A 20196-nucleotide genomic window follows, 5' to 3' on the forward strand; every position below is an offset into this window, starting at 1 on the left:
TGATTGGGAGTAGTCAGCATGAATTCACCAAAGGGAAATTGTGCTTAGACAAAATGATTGCCTTCTATGATGGAACAACTGACTAGATAGATGAAGGAATAGCAGTAGATGTTGTCTACCTGGACTTCAGCATGGCTTGTGACACTGTCTCCCATGATATCCTCACAGGCAAGCTAAGGAAGTGCAGGCTGGACCAGTGTATTGAGAACTGTCTGAATGGCAGATCTCAGAGGGCCATGATCAGTGACTTAGGGTCTAGTTTGAGGCCTGTCACTAGCAGTGTCCCGCAGGGGTCAAATCTGGGTTCAGTATTGTTTAACTTATTCTTCAGTTACTTGCATGAAGTGGTAGATGCCACCTCAGCGAGTTCACTGATGACACAAAGCTGGGAGGAGTGGCTGATAGCCCAGAGTGCTGTGCAGCCCTTCAAAGGGACCTTGACAGGTTGGGGAGATGGGCAGAGAAGAATATAATTGAAATTCCACAAAGGCAAGTGTAGGGTCTTGCACCTGTGGAATAATGACACCAGACACCAGCACAGACTGGGGGCTGGCCTGCTGGGAAGCAGCTCTGCAGGGAAAGGTCTGGTAGTCCCAGTGGACAACAAGTTATCCATGAGCCAGCAGTGTGCCCCTGTGGCCAAGAAGGCCAATGATATCCTGAGGTGCATTAGGAAGAGCATTGTCAGTAGGGCAAAGGAGGTGATCCTTTCCCTCTGCTCAGCCCTGGTGAGGCCCCGTCTGGAGTTCTGTGTCCAGTTCTGGGCTCCTCAGTACAAGAGAGACATGGAGCTTCTGGAGCAGGTCCAGCAAGGGCTTTCAAGAATGATTAAGGAAATAGTGCGTCTCATTTAGGAGGAAAGGCTGAGAGAGTTGGGCCTGTTCATGCTCACAAAGAGACAACTGAGAGGGGATCTCATCAATGTATACAAGTATCTGAAGGGAGGGTGCCAAGAGGATGGAGCCAGGCTCTTCTTGGTGGTGCCAAGCAATAGGACAAGAGGCAACGGGTAGAAACTGATGTACAGGAAGTTCCACATAGATATAAGGAAGAACCTTATTGTGCAATGACTAAGCACTGGAATAGATTGCCCAGAGGTGTTGTGGTGTCTCCCTCACTGGAGATATTCAAAAGCTGTCTGAACACAATCCTGGGTAACATGCACCCTGTTGGAGCGGGGAGGTTGGACCAGATGACCCACGCTGGTCCCTTCTGACTTCACCCATTCTGTAATTCAGTGATTCTGTGACTACATGTAATGTAGTGCCTTCTCCCTGCATATTGCAAATGCAAATTTCAAGATCACGTTTGCCTGTTTCTCATACATATCTTATTTGACTATTTTTATGGTTAAGCTATACACCTTGACGTAAAGAATATATAATTATAGAATTGTTTAAGTTGCAAGGGACCTTAGAGATCATCTAGTTACACCCTCCCTGCACCTTGCACTAAAGCAGATTGCTCAAGGGCCCATCCAACCTGGCCTCGAACACTTCCAGGCTGAATGGGTCATCCAAGCTTCTCTGGGCAACCTGTTCCCATGTCTCACCAGACCCATGTCTCCCAGAATTTCTTCTGAATATCTAATCTAAACTTGGTCCTTTCCAGTTTTAAGCCATTTCCCCCTTGTCCTATCACTACATGCCCTTGTATAAAGTCCCTCTCCAACACTCTTGTAGGTCCCCTTCTGAGAGGATCTCTAAGGTCTCCCCGTAGCCTTCTTGTCTCCAGGCTGAACAACACCAGCTCTCTCAGCCTTTCCTCACAGGAGAGGAGCTCCAGCCCTCTGAGGATCTTTGTGGCCTCCTCTGGTCTCACTCCAACAGGTCCACATCCTTCTAGAATCAGTTATCTTAGCAGTTATTGAACTTAAACTTTACATTACGGGTTACATTGTGCATATGACAGTTTGCTTTGCTCTAGGTCTTGAACTGCTATAAAATAATCAGATTATTTAAAAAAAAATATGAGTGTTGTCTTTTCATAGTTAGCCTATAAAATACATATCACTTATGAAGGTTTTAAGTTGCTAAAGGCCATAGACACTTTCTATTATATTAGTAATTTTGATTTATTCATTATCTACCTGCTACATTCACCTGTATTATCTGTGTACTCTGTACATACCTATGTACACACTATTTAAGTGAAAAGATTTGTTACCTGATTGTTTTTCACAGCTTCCTTCAAAAATGTTAGAAACATAATTCTGCAGTCCTGTGAGATAAAGTTGGAGAGGCTCTGTGGCATATCAGTAAATCTTTTATAGAACAGAATTTTGCACATTTATTTAACGCAAAGAATATATTTCTTGAACATGTGCTTTAAGTATAAACTCGAAATACATGAGTAGACAATATATTTAAATGAAATTTGTAAAAGAATAGGTAGTTTCTGCATTTAGGTTTTGTTATTTTGCATTCATTTTCATTTTAATTACATAGGATATAAATAGGTATTTATCTAGCCACTGGGCTATTCCAGCAAATTGTTGTGCATTAGGGACACCTCATTAACAACCAGGATGAATATATTCATATCCTTCCTACCCAGGGCATCTTCAAGAAAACAAAAGTAAATGTAACATGAATGTTGAAAATAATAAGCATTCTTCAGCCTTATAATGTTGTATCTGTTTAACATCTCATTTATTCCTATGCCATCAAGTAGTTTTAGTCTGCTGTCTGTAGAATTGCTATTTCCACTGTTTATTCCTATGTTCATCAATTGTCTTACTTTATTTCATGAGTAATTAAATGTTCTTATTTCGGCCATAAAATAACCCTACAAAAAAAGTCTTAATCAGCTTCCTCTCAGCTATTCATGGCATGATCAGATAGCCCTGTCTCCAGCTGTTAATGTCACTAAACATCGATGTATAGGTTCAACCACACAATTATGGAAAATTATGCATATTCTTTGGAAAATACTTATGCAATCAGAGACTGTAGGATGGGACTTTTGTGCAGAAGAATTGTCCACTAAATATTTAAGAAAAGTAACACTCCTTTCTTCAGTGTTGAGCATACTATACTTACTCTTTCCCTCCTGGAAGGTACACTATGGTACATGATTGTTTGGGGTTTTTTTCCCTAATTCATAGCAGTAATACAGTCAAGGTAAAATGAAGCTATATTCTAGTAAATACTCATGTTTTTGAATCACAATTGACATGATAAAATTGCTGGTTTTAGTGCTGTAACAGCAGGGAAAAAAAAATCTTTTAGTCTATCCAGCAATCTAGGAGTTGGGAATGAAGAGGTTTTACTCTGAATTGCAATTTCTCCCATGTTTTAGAACCTTTACCATCACTTCTTTTTGTTACACAGATTGCTTGCTCTCTTTTGGTTTTGATTTGGTTCTTCTATTCCTCTGTGGTCTTTCTTTTTTTGTTTCTTCTTTTCTTCTTCCTCTTTTAAATCTACCTTTTCATAACCCTAGGATCTTTTGCTTTCACAAGCATATTTTCTCTGTTATTCTCTGTATCTGTTCATCTGATTCCTTTTGGGCAGATCATCCTATCTATCTTCTGCTTTTTTCTCTGGTACTTCCTCATGGAAGATTCATTGACAGCTCAGACTCAAAATAGGTGTAGAACTATATGTGTCTTTTCTCCTAAACATTTCGATCCTACTTGCCATCCAAACTTATATAGCAGTGCTTAGCCAAGCTTCCTCCACAATTTTTTGAAAGCCTGTCGCTGTCTCTCTATGCAGACAAATGTCACTTTTTCACTTTTTACCACTTCTTGCACATCCTCCTTAGCATCCATATTGCCAGTCTATCCAAAACACAGCTGGTAACATGGCTGTTCCCATTGGTCAGACCATAGTTATATCTTTTAAACTCATCTTTAGCTTCAAGATGTTCCACAATATTCTGTCCCAGCAGATCAAGTGTTTCCTCATCCCAGCCATATTGCTCTATTAAGACTACATATTCTAAATAATTCCATGACATCCCCTATGCCTACCTTGACTTCACAATGCTATAAATTATCAGTCCTTTTGGTTCTTTGTTTACATATAATCTTTTTCCACAGTGCACAAAAATGAAAATTTCATAACCATTCAGATAATGAAAAAAAGAAAATAAATCATTGCATTTGGGCATGTCCCAGTTTATTGAACTATTTAAGGAAACGTTCTAATATTTTTATCTTATATAGCACACTAGTCTATTGCTTTAAGAGAACTTATCAATCACCTTAAGGGCAGTTGAATGATTGTAAATGGGTTTAAATAAAAATTACAGGCTGAAGCTTTGTTTTCATAAGCCTTGATGTGTGAAAGATATTCAGAGATACCAGAGACTGGAATATTTTGGTTTGGTCTCTGTATCCTTTAGAAGTATTCTTCATGATGGCATATTTTTGTTCAAGTCATATTTTCAATTACCTGAGTAATGAATCTACTACTACATCCCTTTGGATGTTTCTTGATTACCATCTAATAGATCACATCTTTAAAGCCGTTGGTAAGAATGTAAAATGCTCTTCAGAAGTAGTATTGTCACTACAGTATAATTGACAAGTCCAGTTCTCTGAATATATTATTTTTGTGCTTTCAAAGGTGCCTTTAGCCCTTCTCCTCTTAAGGTAAACCAGTTACCTTATCCAACTGGAATATTTCAAGAGCCTTTTGTGGTATTTTGAAAACTATTGTTTTGGAATTCAAGGTCTCTTGAGAAGGAACATTTTCTACATTGCAGGGATCCAGTGAGGGGGAACGAAATGCAGGATGTCCAGATTAGCTTTGAAGCATATTGAAAAAAATCCCCTTTGGCTCACTACAGATTCAGAAGAAAATATAAAATATGTTCTGATGAAATGCAGAGCATGCTTTTTCAGACTGACATTAACTAAATGCTGTTTTAAAAAACTTCATTGTTACCAATTTGTCAGTAGGTACAATGTCTACAACCTGTTAAAACATGAACTTTAGCAGAGAGAACACTGGAGGAACATAGTGGAAACCTGTTTGCAATGCATGTTTTATTGGTGCCCCAGGAGAGATCTCAAGAGTTACATTTCCAAAAGTATTATATGATCAGGAGTGCCGGAAAGGAATAAAGTAGTTGAGTGACTGCCACTGCCCTCATAAGAGGGCATCCTCTTAGGGCAGAGAACTCTTTTAAGTTTTTTGCCCATCGGGAGCTGAGACGGCACCTCGAGACTGTTTTGTGACATCTGAAACCCCATAATTTACATGTTAGTAGCTCAGAGGTTGAAGTAGCAGTTGCATACAGACTTTTGCTAGTGTTGAGGGCTGAAATAAGGGCATCTGGCCTCAGAGTGGTTATTATATCACTTGGGATGAAGATTTCCATTTTCAACTGGTAATCAATATTCTATAGCATTTTGAGTCACTTCAGCAACAAATAACTACAATCAAGAATTAAGTGTTGAAATCTCTTACACTGTTATTGCCATGTGGAAGTTGTGGCTATATCAGTTCCTCTAATGGTAAAAGTGGGTAGGGATATCTGAACTCTGCTTGGTACATTGAAAATCTATGGAGAATTAAACCAAGTCATGCATTAGCAGAAAAAGATGATTTTTTCCTTTTTTTTTCTTTTTTTTTTTTTTGTGAATAGGAAGCAGCAAATATTAAATAAAACCCTCCAAATATATAGATTATTAAATAGTTGGTTTGGCTTCAGTTTGACAGTTAGTGTAATGTATTGTTATTTTATTCTTAACTTGAAAATAACTTACAGAAATAACATGTTAATATTGTCTTGAAATACTTACAGTCTGGGCAGACAATATGCACATTGAGTAAAACTGCACTTAAACCCTGAAAAATTTGCACTTAAGTCAGAGAAATATTTCCCGTTAATTTCACCATGCTTTGTGCGTGACCTAAAGAAGTCCAGAAAGTGTTCCATTAAGGACATGATATTTTTTAATGCATCCATTTGGCCCTGAAAACATGCAGATGAGCAGTTAAGGCATCCTAGAAGTCCCCTCTCCTTGAATGTTTTCAGGACTGAGGTTTTAGAGTACAAGTGATGATACTTACCCTACTCTTCATGTCAGGAAAATTTTCTTGCATCTGTTTTCCAGCTAATAGAACAAGATAATTTTTCTTGTGTACTGTTTTGGTATCCCTGTCACTGTGTTGGAGATGGGAAAGATTAGGTGATAAAAAGAATCAGAAAATGTCTAGTCCAATTATTTTTACAATTAAAAAACAAAGAATGCTAAACATGCACATGTTGTTTATTCTCTTAGCTTGTATATCTTATGGCCTCTGTTGTATTTCATTCTTTTAGGCCTTTCTCTGACATCTGCCTGTTGCACAGCCATACATATTAGATGACTTTGGGACTCGCTTTCCATCAACGATGAAGGGATTGTCTAGCAGCCGTAGTCATCATCATGGGGTTGCCTGTGACTCTCCATGTGACAGTCTGACACACCACCAGGACAGGAAGCCATATTTGTTAAACCCAGTGGACCCCCATCCTGCAGACCACCCTTACTACACTCAAAGGAACTCTTTTCAGGCCGAGTGCATGGTGCCCTACAATGATCAGATTGCCAGCAGCACATTTCCCAGGAGGCATTACAGTTCCCACCATGAACTCAAGGACGAGTGTGCTCTGGTTCCCCATGGAACTGCCAACAAGACCAATCGCATTCCTGCCAACCTTTTGGACCAGTTTGAGCGGCAGCTGCCTCTGAATCGGGATGGCTACCACACTCTGCAGTACAAGCGAACTGCCATGGAGCACCGCAGTGACAGCCCAGGGAGGATCCGGCATCTGGTTCATTCTGTCCAAAAGCTCTTTACCAAGTCCCATTCACTGGAGGGACCATCCAAGGGGAGTGTCAATGGGGGAAAAGCAAGCCCAGAGGAGTCACAGACGATGAGGTATGGGAAGCGCAGCAAGAGTAAAGAAAGGCGTTCAGAAGGTAAGCCCAGATCCAATGCATCAGGATGGTGGAGTTCAGATGACAACTTGGACAATGATGTTTGCATTTATCATGGTCCCAGTGGGGTCATGACCATGGGAAGATGCCCTGACCGTTCTTCTTCCCAGTACTTTATGGAAGCCTATAACACTATTAGCGAACATACTGTGAAGTCCTCCAGAAGCAATAATGATGTCAAATGCTCTACCTGTGCAAACCTGCCTGTGAATTTGGACTCCCAGTTAATGAAGAAAAGCTCTTGGTCCTCTACATTAACCGTGAGCAGAGCCCGTGAAGTTTACCAGAAAGCGTCAGTTAACATGGACCAGACAGTGGTGAAGGCAGAGACGTGTCAGCAGGAACGGTCATGTCAGTACCTCCAGGTACAGTGTGGAGAACTGATTGCTGTTATCTGTGCTCTGCCTTGTTTCAGGTGTTTGTGGGGAATGGAGGTTTGCTCTGATGTCTCAACTTGCCCCAGAAGTCACTGATCACCAAACAAGGGGTATTGCTGCTGAAATGAAAAATAAATTAACTTTTTTCTTTTTTTTTTTTTTTTGCCAGCATTTAGTACTTCATACAGTTCATGTAAGAACAGGATTACTTTTTTTTTCATGTGAGAAAAATAAGACCTTTCTGTGTATTTTTTGAATTAATAAGGCTGTCACAGTAGGGGTATAGGGAATTTGATGTTGTAGTGCTTGCATTTAGCATTACAATGTCAATTAACTGAATGTTACCAGGATACAAATTCTTTGATTTCTGTAATTTCAAGATTTGCCTTCATTTACTGCTCATTTTTTTGTGAAACCTTTTGAGACCCTTTTGAGAAACTTGAGGGTACCTGAGTACTTTCTCCAGCAGGAAAACAGCATACTTTTCTTTTAGACATAGAATATAAATTCTCTTAAAACAGTTATTGTATCGTGTCCAGATTTGTTTATTGGGCTATTCCTCTTTTTCATGGCTTTGAGTCAAAAATAAAAAATCAAAAGGTTGAAATTATTGCTTGTTCTGATTATACACTTTAGGAGTACATCACCTACTCCCTCACAAGCTGTTTGCAGTTAATACAGCGTCACTATTTTTCACCAGTATTGTATCTTTAAATGTCAAGAATCAGATGTCTCCTCTTGGAGCTATCACACTGCCGGTGAATGTTTGTGGCAGGAACATGGATCAGAAAATATTAAAACTGTTTCGTTCTTAGGAGAGCTGTGGATAGCTTTTATGCACTTTAAACGAAGCACTTATGGCACATCTAAGTGTGTGTGTAAGATGGAACAACGTCGCGCAGAGAAGAGAGAAGACCATGAGGAAAAAAGAGGTTTGCTAAGATGATTTGGTTTCATTTTAATGTAGTGGGACTCTTGTCTATCTGTATAGAAACTGTAGCGAGATCTCTCATATGGGTGCTTGAATGAGACAGTCAGCTTCCACATTCTGTTGTTTAAGTCAGTATGCAGAGAAAGCGTAGGACTGAGGCATCCGCATTTAAAAATTTATATTAAAAGGTTTTATGGAGTGGCATGCAAAATAATTTTGATAGCCAGCCTCTGGGATTCTAATTTTTAAATGGAGATGTATATTTTCTATTAATTGTTAGGAGGGTGGGGTGGGGGGAGAGGAGGCAATACAAATGCTCAGAGTGTGTTTACAGCTCTGTGTATGGACTGCGGAGGGAGAGGGGTTTCAAAATAGCCTCAAGTTGCAGCCTTTTGAGCTTTGGGGTTTCTTTTTAATAAGTCTCTTGTATCTGAATTTTGTGGGTGAGAAGAAATCATAACTTTAGGTTTGATTGTTGTGGTTACTTTGGACCCCGAGATTTCTTTTGTTGATGTTTTTGTTTACTCCTTTAGTCTTCCTCTTGGGTTCAGATAAAATAGCTGACAATTCAGTATGTGACCAGATGGCTAGAAAAGAGTGAAAAACTGTGCCAGCATCAGCTTTAAATGAACACATCCATAGGGACCTTTAGATAATATTTAACTGACAGGAATAGGCTCCTGAAGTGGAATTAGAGGACATTATCTATGTCTGTATGAAAATATGTCCAACAATTGTCAAGGGCAAGAATAACTAAATTCTCACTTTGAATAACTAAATTCTCACTGTGTTTCCCATCCTTACCGGTAGTTTCATTTTGGTTTTCACTTAATTTTGCTTCTTTTTTTTTTTAATTGCATGTCATTATAAAAGCAAGGGAAATATAACAGGTTTGAAACTGCTGGGGTTTTTTAAAGGAAAATCTTAACCAAGCATCAGTTAACACTGGAAGTAATATTCAAACAGTACAGTAGATTTGAGGAACCAGGTCAGGATTTTTCTTCATTCTTGGCAGCTTGAAAGGATGAAAAATGCATATAGGTATTAAAAGAGTCAGTCTATTTTGAATGCATCCCATTGCTTTTCTCTTCACTGTATCACTTAACTTTTTACACTACAAGCCCTTTGGGGCTTGGACTTTGTTCCCTTTTGTATTTCCACAATGGGGCACAGGACCTAATTGAGGCCTTTTGGCTGTCCTGCAATATAAATGTATATTAACAGCAGCAAAGTACTACTCTGTTAGTGGGTTGTAGAATTATTCTGTACATCTGTTGTTTTCCTGATGACCTTCTCATGATTGTACCTAAAGGCTGGTGTCCTATGTTAAAACAATTAGAAATACCCAAAGTAAGAAGAAAGGTGCAAATTCAATACAACACTGGACAAGTCAGAATCTAATTTCATTATTATGATGCTTCTTTGTTGCTTTATTTAACCCATTAAATGTTAAATAGATACTTTTATCAAGTTATTTGTAATTTGAGTTGTTGTCTGTGGTCCAGGACATAAACTCTCAGGACATAAACTGATCCATCAAAGAGGCAACTATTTGTTTATGCAAGCTCATCTTGTGACAGTATCTGAATTCAATTCAGAGTACTCAGGATAATTTTCTTTATCTTGATAGATGAGTACATTAGAGATCACAGGTGACATTGACTTCACATTTGCTTGTAAGAGCTTTTACCATAAAAGTATCTGCATGAATTTTCAGTGTAAATAGATGGAAATAACAAACAATTATCTCAGTTGCTGTGATATTTTCCACATAACTGTTCTGTGGAAGGAGTTGGCAGTAGTTCGTATTGCAGATGGGCTTATTTCTCATAATTTGGAATTTGGATCGAGTGCAGAGTCTTCCTGCATTGCACTGTCTTTCTTCACCCCAGTAGGCTCCACTTCCAGCCCTGGTGCTGAGGCACAAAGTTCATCCTTGAAGGTTTAGTGGAGGCTTGGGTCAACACTGTGCATCTTCAGAAAGAGATATTATTGCAGAGTAGTCTAAAGACTGCCAAGCAAATATTTTCCTCTTACCTGCATTTTGGGAACAGAATTGCATTTTTATCTTTTATTTCTTCTTTGAAGAGTGATGAGCTGGATTGTAGAAAGATAATGTCCTTTTTTTGAGCCAATTCTTACTTCAGGAAAGTGCTTCTGTTTGATCCAGGTTTATGGTTGGACTAAAGTGAGGGAAGGTGAGAAGGAAGTGTTCATGTTTTATCAAAATTCTTCTTCAAAATGGTTTCCCTCCCTTGAAAGAAAAAATTATAAAGCAGTGGACAGCCTCTATTTCTCCGCCAGCTTCTCCTCTGGAAAAAATGAAATGAGGCAAAGCTATAAAGACGAAATGTAAGCAGCAGTCTTTTTCTGTGAACAATAGGGTCTAAATACAGTGGGATATTTTTGACACTCTTGTTTTCTATGAATTCATGATTTTTGGAGCTAATAGAGTATCAAATACACTGCAGAGTTTGTCTCTGATTACAGTTTTGCCATTCAATGTTCCCTGTAATTGCTGTTCCCATTGTCCTTGGTCCATTTGTTAAGAGACTGAGAAAAATATAAAGGATGACATTTTTTATATTAATCCTCTTTTCTTCTTACATGGGTCAGTCATAAGTTTTACTTTGGTTACAGCTAATGAGATTGAAGTTGGTTGTGTCAGACACTTGGGGCTGAGGATGGAAATTTTAATTCTCAAAACTGGAGTGCAGTGGGTGGGTACAGCAGTGCAGCCATTCGAGTTCCACATTTGCATTTCTTGCCATTTGGTGAGATACAGTGAGAAATATTATAAAAAAAATGTAAGCCAAGTTTCTGGGTGTAGTCAGAATTTTCTGGTGGCAAAGGGTTCTGGTTCATACTGCGCTCAGTTTCCTGTGTGAACGTTGCCTGTAATGGGCATTGTTATATCATGTGTAGTGCTAAGAAACTCATAATCTAAGTGACTTGTTTTCCAGTCTCAGGACAAGGCACTTCCATAGTTTCTTAGGAGATACTGCTCAATCCCAGTTCCAGCCTTTTTCTGGCCAAACAGATCCTAGGTTCAGGGTGCTAATAATGAACAGTAAGTGCATTATGATTTTTTAACATGGGATGTTAAATTACAAGGTGTTTATCCTTATTCCACAACAATTTATGTTAGATCTGTTACACTGGGCTTATCTATATCAGCCTAATCTGCATTTTCAGTTTATGTCTATGTTTTCCTCATTTATGGTGTTTGCATTTCAGATGCAACTACCATGTTCAAATTAATCTTCGAGTATATATATATATATGAAAGTTGTATTAACATCCATTAATACAAATCTTCTATTTTTTATCTCAAGACTTGCCTTTCTTTCTCCACATTCCATTACAAATTGAAAATTAGTGCATATGTTATTTCTCCTTCAATTTTCCAGTCAGAACAACAAAGTATATGCGGTATAAGTGTCATGGTTTTTTATTGAGCTCATATGAAATGTACTTCTTGATAAATCTAGGGAAATGATTTGGACAATTGTGAAATAAAGTGTCAAGTGTTTTAATGTATTCTATGTCAGCTTCCAGGTAATAGAATAATCATGAAAACATTTGGAAATTCTTAAATATTCATGATTTTTAAATCATCTAGTATCTAGGAACATTAAAACTGAAAAATATTCACAGAAAACTAATTTATTTCAGTTTTAAAATAGTGACATGAGTAATAGGAATAATGAATACAGTTATGGAATTTGTGGAAAATATAAAGATAGTATAAAATAACTTATTTACAAAAAAGTATATTACTAACAGGTGATTCCTTTGAATGTATATCTTGGTTATTTAGCCTACCTGCAAACTCACCCAGATGTCAGTGCTATACTGAGACAAAAAAGTAGGAGAGTATTTCAGTATAATTGTCTTCCTTATCTTTACAGTCCTTTATTTTAGCTAAAAAAAAAAAAATTGTCAGCTGTGTTGGTAAGAGTGATCTTGCCACATATTTTACCATGAACAACTATTATGTTCTTATTCATTTAATTAAAACCTGTACTGACCTTTGGTGTCTTGAGTAATTCAATGATGGAGGCTGCCTAAGTACAGAGAGAGCTATTCTACAGCGAGTACTTCACATTTAGCTGGAGTTTTATCTGCCCATGTTCCTTTAAGTGATAATTTTCTGTCCTTTAGTTTTATTGCCAACCTGTAACTTCTTAATACTGAATAAACTGGCACTGATCTTATTTTTTCTACATCAACTTGAACAACTGTCGGTTCATTCTGTTAGCATCCTTACATTCTAATAGCACGTCCATTAAGGAACTTAATTCTGGCAGCTGGATCCTATTGCTAGCATAACTTATATAGGAGTTAGCAACATACTTGGATGACACTACATTACATACACTGTTATGTGAGAAATCTTTATTAAAATGATGGCTGCATGTAACAGCTGGCATTTGGTATCTATTTCAGTTCCTTCATGGATAAGATTTGTTTCAGTCCTGGATCTGACTTCCTTCTAGCCTGAAATGCTTGGAGAGTTCTAATCTTAACATTTTCAGTAATTTCACTGTTTAAAAAAACAAAAAACAAACAGCATTTCGACCTGCGTCTGAGTTTTTATTGTGGAAACATGCAAACTAGATGGGGAAAAAAAATGTTTACCAGTGATATATTTTCCTCAGTCCATGCAAAGTCATAAGGAGTATTTCCCTTCATCCAATTACTGTATTGTTTGTTTGTTTGTTTCAAGAATGGAATTTATAGTACAGCTCTGGAGTGAGGAAACACTACAGTGCAGAAGAGTGCTTTGAGCTGAGTCAGCTGGCCACAGTTTCTATTTTGCCTTACAAATACTCTTGGGCTGTGCTTGTTGCACAGGTGAGCTCCTGTCACTAGTGAATTAAGAACATCAATCTGTTGTATATTCCTTGTCCTTTCATCCTCTTATCCTGAAATTGTGCAATGGACTGTCTTCTTTAGATTGCTGATAGATATGTTTTTCTCTCACCAAAGGCTAAGCAATGTGTCATGCGGATGGATGAGGCACTGTGACAGTTCTGATGGGCCAGGGCTTCCAAAGACAGTCTCTGAATTCTGTCCAGGAGACTTTTATGCAAATAAGTTTGTGTCTAATTTTGTTTTACAGGCATAACCCCAGCTTGCTAACCAGCTTTTAGGAAATATTTGAGGTTTCCTGGTCTATAGCAATTCAGTTCCCAGCAGATGAGAGTCAAAACAAGCACCTTGATTAGATATCAAAGGACACGCTACCATGGAAGAGAGGTGACTGTTTAGAGTCACTGCAAAGACACAGTGTGGTGCTCTGAAACCAGGAAAGTTTCCTTACAGCCAAATGAAATCTTTTTATGCAGGTATATTGCATTGCTGTAATCCAAACAAAGGGTTGTGGAGGTTTCAGTGAAGTCTGTCCACTGGCCACTAAAATGTGACAAGCTAATAGCCAGCTGGAGATGGCATCTTAACTGCATTACTTACAGCAGCTGCCTGTGAGAGCACATTAGCAAAGCACCAGAGACTACCCAGTTACAGTCAGCCAAAAGAAGCAGCATAAGCGCTGTTTCTCAAAATGCTCTCTCCGCCACATGTGTTTTCTTCTAAGGATTCAGATTCAGCTGCATGTTCTCCACCCACTAGCCAGTTTCCTGCTGTCTGCTTGATAGTGGGCTTGTGGCGGTGTGTAGTGAAAGAGAGAGAAAATGACATCTCATCTAACAGGATTGCTTTTGATGCCAACCAGTCACTGTATGCAGGTGTTGAAGTGATTCACCACAAAAGAAGATATATAGAAGAAATGAGAAAACATTTCTCCATTGCTAGTTATTGAAAGTGTCCTTTCAAGGACTGGTATTCATGTTAACAGTCATCTTGTTGTCCCTAATTGGGCAAGAAGCCATATGTCATTATTAACAATGGCATAGAATGCTTCAAGGGTACTGTGAAAGATGAGAATGAATGTCTGCCCTCTGTCACTGAGACAATATCATACATGAGTATCACTGAAGCAATTTAGTTTGAGGTCCCAGCCGAGAGTTCTCTTCTGTGACCTGCAGTTATGTTTCCCTCAGCCAATGGACATGGTAGTTGCTGTTTGCCTTCCTTTCTGCAGAATATGTAAGGCACTTGGCTGGAATCATTGTATTGGCATGGTCCTTTTCAGGGTTGGTTGCTTGGATTTTTACGCATAAAGAAGGAGGAGAAAATTTATCTGGAATCAAGACATGGTAGTTTCATGTAAGACACATTCCTCTGTGTAAAACTGAATGTAAATCAGATTGACAAGCCAGTGGGTAAGACACCTTTGGATGAATGAACATTATAAACTGGAGTGATGCTTGAAGAATTTTGTCTATTGACTGACTCTATGAGGATTCATACTGGTTTAGAAGAATTCCCAAACTACTGTTGTATGAAGGAGGATTGCAGTTCTTCATCCTGTTTATTCAGGTTTGATGCAAGGGTTGGGCAGAGGATTGTGGAAATAATGCTCCGTCTTGGACAGGCTCTTTGTTCTGGCTGTTAACTCTCTTCTTGTAAAAAATGTAGAGATAAGTCAGCTAAATTAAATTAATTTATAGTAGAACATGATTGCTCAAATAGTACAAGCTGAAGCAAGAGCTGCTGCAGATACTGAGCATATTAAGTTTGTCCTAAAGAGTGGCAGCCCTCCTATCTGCCTTTATGAAAACACTTGAGGCTTATTAAACATATATTGTTCTTTCTGCTTTCTAAGGCTTCCTTTTTTTGCATACTTCAGTGATTCTTAACATTTGCACATTGATAGAAAGAATTGCTACTCATACTTATTGGTCTGATTAATTCAAGATTCATAAGTGCTAGGAATAGGCTGAGTAAGTGGAAGATGGCAATTGAAACTTCCTTTACAACGTGCAGAAGAGGCATAATAATGACTAAGACCAAATTTCATGGGTTTGAAAAATCTACACTGAGCAGTCATTAAGCATTGTTCTTCAGTTACATGATTTCATTTCATTAAGTATTTGCATACTAATAGAAAGCTAAAGTTACAAGACTACTGCTGTGAGCAATCGCTAGCCACTCCTTCCAGTCCTTTTGTTTACTTCTACAGTCATCCACATTGCTTTGGCAAAGCATGGGGAGAAGCTTTAATGATTTCAGCTGGAATAAAGCAAATCAAACTAGAGATCAATAATGAACTTAATTTGCTATAGAGACAGTCTGTTTGCTATTTCATCTAGTAAGGTAAGTTAATAACTATTTGGGGGAAAAAAAGGAAATTAAATATTCTAATTTTATTGTTTAGAAATTGAATAAAAACTGTTTTCTTTACCTTTGTCATTATATTCTGGTCTTATTTCACATATCACTATGTGTGAGCTTTTGAAATTAATGTTTGAAAACAGGGGAACCATTATACCTGTTTGCTTGGTTTCTTTATTTGGGGACCTAGACTACCTATTAGAAAAATCCAATTCCTTTAGATCAAAAAATGCATTAAAGGAAATGACTAGTCAGTCCACCCTGGCTAATGACAAAGTGTGAACACTTCCAGAGTAACATAAATTTAGTTAAAGTGATGCTGAAGCCAGGTAAGATGTTGGCTAGTAGCAGTACTTCATCTTTATAGCATGTTCTGTTTACAAAATAATGTTACATCAGCCACTTAACCAAAAGAAACTATTGTCAGACTTAGCTTTCATAAATGTAACAATTTATTTCTAGGGGTATGCTGAATTCTTAAGTTTCAGCCAGCTGCATTGCTGAGAGGCCTTTGTTGAATATTTTCTAAATATTTTCAAATAATAATGATGTTCTGTTTCACTATGCTTTTTGTATAAGTGAAGTGCATTCTTCACTTTTAGGCTTGTAAAGAAAGAATTGTACATGAGCCTGAAGATCATTTGCAGAATGAAATGTTTCCAGGTTCTGTATTACTTTGATACCGTGAATAATAGTAGTTCTATTTAAATAAAACAATCATGTTCGTTGTTAGATCTCAGTTTAGCTCTTCCCCCTTTTTCATGAGAGTAAAAACAATCATGCAAATTATATTCCTGCTTGATATTCTGATACTGGAAAAATGTTATTGCTAAGGTAATTGGATAATATGATTTTCTTAAAAGCATGAAACAGCTTTATCTCAAGTATGTCAATCTTAATCTCATTAATCCTCTAAGGCAGTAGATACCGTGCATATGCACTTGTGTGCAGTGTAATTCATGACCTTGCAAGACATAATTTTGGACATTCAAACAAAGTAAGAGCCTGTGGGAAAATTTGTGCAGACTTCCTGACTGAAAAAAAAAAGAGATAGAGGTTCAAAGAGACACTTCTCCCAGCATTTTTTCTGGGTCAGCAGAAGAAAACACCTACAGGATGTTTAGTACCATGTGTGTAGAAACAGAATGTATTAAGTAATCTGATTTATTTTAATTTTATAGTTTTTATTTTGGAGAGGGCTTTGTATTTTGGAGGGTTTTACTTTTTTCTCATGATACTTTACTGTGGCAGTAAATTGCATTGTCTGCATGAGCTGTTACAGCCATTACTTTTAGGCACCAAAGAAAGCACTCTGAAAACCAGGTTACTTCTTTTAGTAGGTATTGCTTGAGGTATTTGACTATAGGCATAGCAGTTGACATTATTTTATCTGTCTGTATTTTTTAAACAGTAAAATAGGTACAATGAAAAGAAATGCTGAGCTTTAAGGGTTGTTTGTCCTTCTCAAATAATACACAGACAGTGCTCTGAGACCCTTTCACAAAATGTATTACAACTGGTAATAGCCAAAGCAAAACTTCTAAAGTGTTTCTTTACCCTGCAAATGCTCTTTAACAATTACATGATGTCTTACTGTTTTCTCTTACTCCAAATAAAAAACAAAATAAAGGGGAGATGGACCCAAAATTCTGCCACTAATATTCTCTTATATACTGAAATGCTACAGAAAGAGAAAAACAAAAAAAAAAGAGATTAAAAATAAAATTTTAAAAAACAAATAGACTTAAATACCTGCAGAAAAAAACCTGGTCAAACTATTTAACTAAAATAGCTTTTTAATCAAATATCCATTACAGTCTTCTACTGCAGCTTTGTCTAGGCAGGCAAGATTGTACAAACCCTCTGACTTCCTCAGTGTGTTAACTGAAATTAGAAGCATATCTGAATTGGTATTTTAGACTTTTCTCTAAATCTGGATGCTTTTTGTTACCATAACCATCCTTTTGCTTTAGGGCATGCAGACTTTACTCTTAAACCCATAATACAGAATTGGAACTTGGGTCACTTTTGTATCGTTTCCTTTGGTTTTGCACGTGCAGACAACTTTCAATATGCAAGCCAAGCCAGTGGGTTTGTGGCACTCACTGAGATTGCTTTGCCCTGGTCTCTATGTGAATATCTCTGCTTTCTTTTTCTGCATCTAGTGTTTTTAAAAGATGGAAAAGCTACTAAAAAGGTAGTGTGTTGTTTTTCAGTGAATACTCACTTCACTGATATGAACAGAGCTCAAACTGGAAATTTCTGATCTCATCATATATGTTGTGGGACAAGGTATTCAAACCTCATCATAGTGTTTGCGTGTGTAAATAGGAAGTTTCATGGTAAATTCATTTCGACCAGGATTCAAAACCTGCCCTATCATAGCCAAATCATTTTGAGAAGCTTTGACATAAAAGGTATTGTGCATATATGTGGGGGTTTTGATAACAGAACTCAATAATTCCAGAGAAAAGTGTGCCCACAGTAACTATGTCTCATCACTTCTAATGCACCTATAAAATACAGCATTAAATTTAACAGTATATCTATTGTTTAATAAAACTGCAAGTGTTCAGCTTGACTGAATTAAGGGTGCTGTATGAACGTTGTAACATTAACTCCTATGACTTTTTCTCCATTAAAGACGCCAAACTTAACATTATACTAACATATTTTATTTAGTGCACTAAAGATCAATTCACAAATTTATCTTAATGCGAAAAATCAAATATCTTCAATTAATGCATAATGAATAAAATATTAAACAGATCAAAGTGCATATCCTCTGAGAATTCACAGATTCTCTACATATTCTGACTTCGATATCTAATATCTGCCTAAAAACTGATTGGAAATATGCTGTTACAGGTTTTAAACTTCTGACTGAAGTTCGAGCATGTCATCAAAATGTCATCAGAGCTTGGTTTTTCTAAACTTGTGTTAACTTCTATTTTTTATGAGTGATTTGAAAAAGCAAGACTTTACAGTTGACAAGCAGAAGCTGTAGATTCCAAAATGTATGTGAGAGGTGGTATGAATACAGATTGTATATTCACTGTTTGATGATGTTCTAGGCCTAGAAACAGTGCAAGAATAAGACTTGAAAAAAATGTTATCCTCTGTCTGTCATAAGGGGCTGTGGGTGGAGTGTCAAATGTTGCGTACTCTTCTATGTCAAAAATCACAATCAAAACCACTACAAAGTCCTAGCTTCATTTGGACTTAAAAAGGTATACATACCAGGAAGGCATCAGGTTTCCAAATCTGGTGGCTAGGCATAAACTTAGAAGTCATAGAACTGAAATATTACCTCTTTTTTTTTTTCTTTTCTTTTTTGTGTTTTTTGACATGGAAGAATATCAGAGCTGTTTATTCAATCCTTTTCCTCCAGTGGATTCTGTACTCTCAGTCTTGGCCTTTTCTAGAAAAATATTTTAAGACTGTTAAGGTGTATTTATTCAATAGCTTCCTATAGATGTAGAATTCTGCATGCCATCATTCAAAAAGAAAACTGGAATTTGAACTATATTCCTGCCTTATGGAATTTATATTCTTGAAGCACAGGAAAATATATTTCTAAAAAAAATAGCAGTATGCAACAAACACGGCAAGCTGCTAGAAGATAAGAAATTAAATATTTCTCAGAAGTGGAGCTACCAGAGCCATTAACTAAAGGATATTTAAAGACAACATGGAAATTTACTTTAAAAAGGCATAAAGAAAGAATTAGTTAAATAAAACATGTAGCAGTTGAGAAGGAGGTCTAAGTCCTGAGAAGGAAGACTGAGTCATAAGAAGAAATATTGATAAAGGTGCAAACTAAAGTAGATTTCCTGAATTAAATCTTTAATGCTTTGGGGAGAATATTGAAGCTCCAATTGAGTTTCAAGGCCAGACTTGACCAAGAGAGATCTGGGAGAATAGAGCACAAGAGGAAAGGGGTGTTTGTGCCTGGTAGTTCAAGGAAGGCCCTAAATCATTATGTCAGTAGCAGGGAAAGAAGAGTCAATTGAGGAAGAAAGTTGACAAGGTCTTGGGTTTGAAATCGTCAGGAAACAAAGCAAAGGCGTAGCTTGTGAATAGTTTAATTCGTAAAATTAATTATAATTAGTAATAAGTTGATAAAGGCTTAGGACCATTAAAAATCTTTGTTTCTATATATATCACAGTGGTTTCTGGTTTGCAGTTTATAGCAGTGTAGGTTGATAAAAGGCCATAAAAATTGTTACGTATATTAACAGTAACATTTGAAAGGTCTTACAGCCTCTGGACTTGAGCTTATGTTTGCAGTGGGACTCAACAGCTAAGCTGTTAGCAAACATTCCAGTGTTTCAGTTTTGGTTTTTTAAACAAACTGGTGTGTGTATGCCCTGGCTGTAAGCTGGGAAGCAATGGATACACAAGATCCTCAGCCGAAGTTCAGTGTGGATGAAGAACAGACTTTCATAGAAAAGAGGCACTGATTATCCTGGTAGGTGTTAGTATTTGTAAGTTGCAAGATAAATTTAGTAACCCAAATTCGTGACTCCTTGTTTAATGTGGCTTCTAAGGTTTTCTGAGCATTATAGCTATAGCTGGCTTTTGATTTGATTCACTGAAAATCATCAGAGAAGCATCAAACTAAAAATTCACAACTGCTTGTATTCAAGTCTAACACAATCTATGTTTACTAAAAAGCCCTTTTGAGGGTTCAGCTTTAATAGAAAAAG

General features: G+C 37.3%; 1 protein-coding gene across 11 annotated transcripts in view; it reads left to right on the forward strand.

Moving 5' to 3' along the window:
* The window catches only part of DLGAP1 (DLG associated protein 1), a 416188-nt gene that overhangs the window by 265457 nt on the left and 130535 nt on the right, over nt 1-20196 (forward strand). For 10 of the 11 annotated variants that reach the window (XM_027886315.1, XM_027886316.1, XM_027886311.1 and 7 more), the window contains one exon: nt 6280-7305. In XM_027886315.1, coding sequence (XP_027742116.1) covers nt 6352-7305 — 954 coding nt within the window. In that variant the 5' untranslated portion in view covers nt 6280-6351. Of the gene's footprint in view, nt 1-708; nt 729-6279; nt 7306-20196 lie in introns of those variants that run through there. The other variant, XM_027886319.1, reaches the window with a different exon arrangement.

Source organism: Empidonax traillii, unplaced genomic scaffold (assembly GCF_003031625.1).
Source record: "Empidonax traillii isolate 1590-97213 ecotype Southwest subspecies unplaced genomic scaffold, ASM303162v1 scaffold186:size1492175, whole genome shotgun sequence".
NCBI classification, from domain to species: Eukaryota; Metazoa; Chordata; class Aves; order Passeriformes; family Tyrannidae; genus Empidonax; species Empidonax traillii.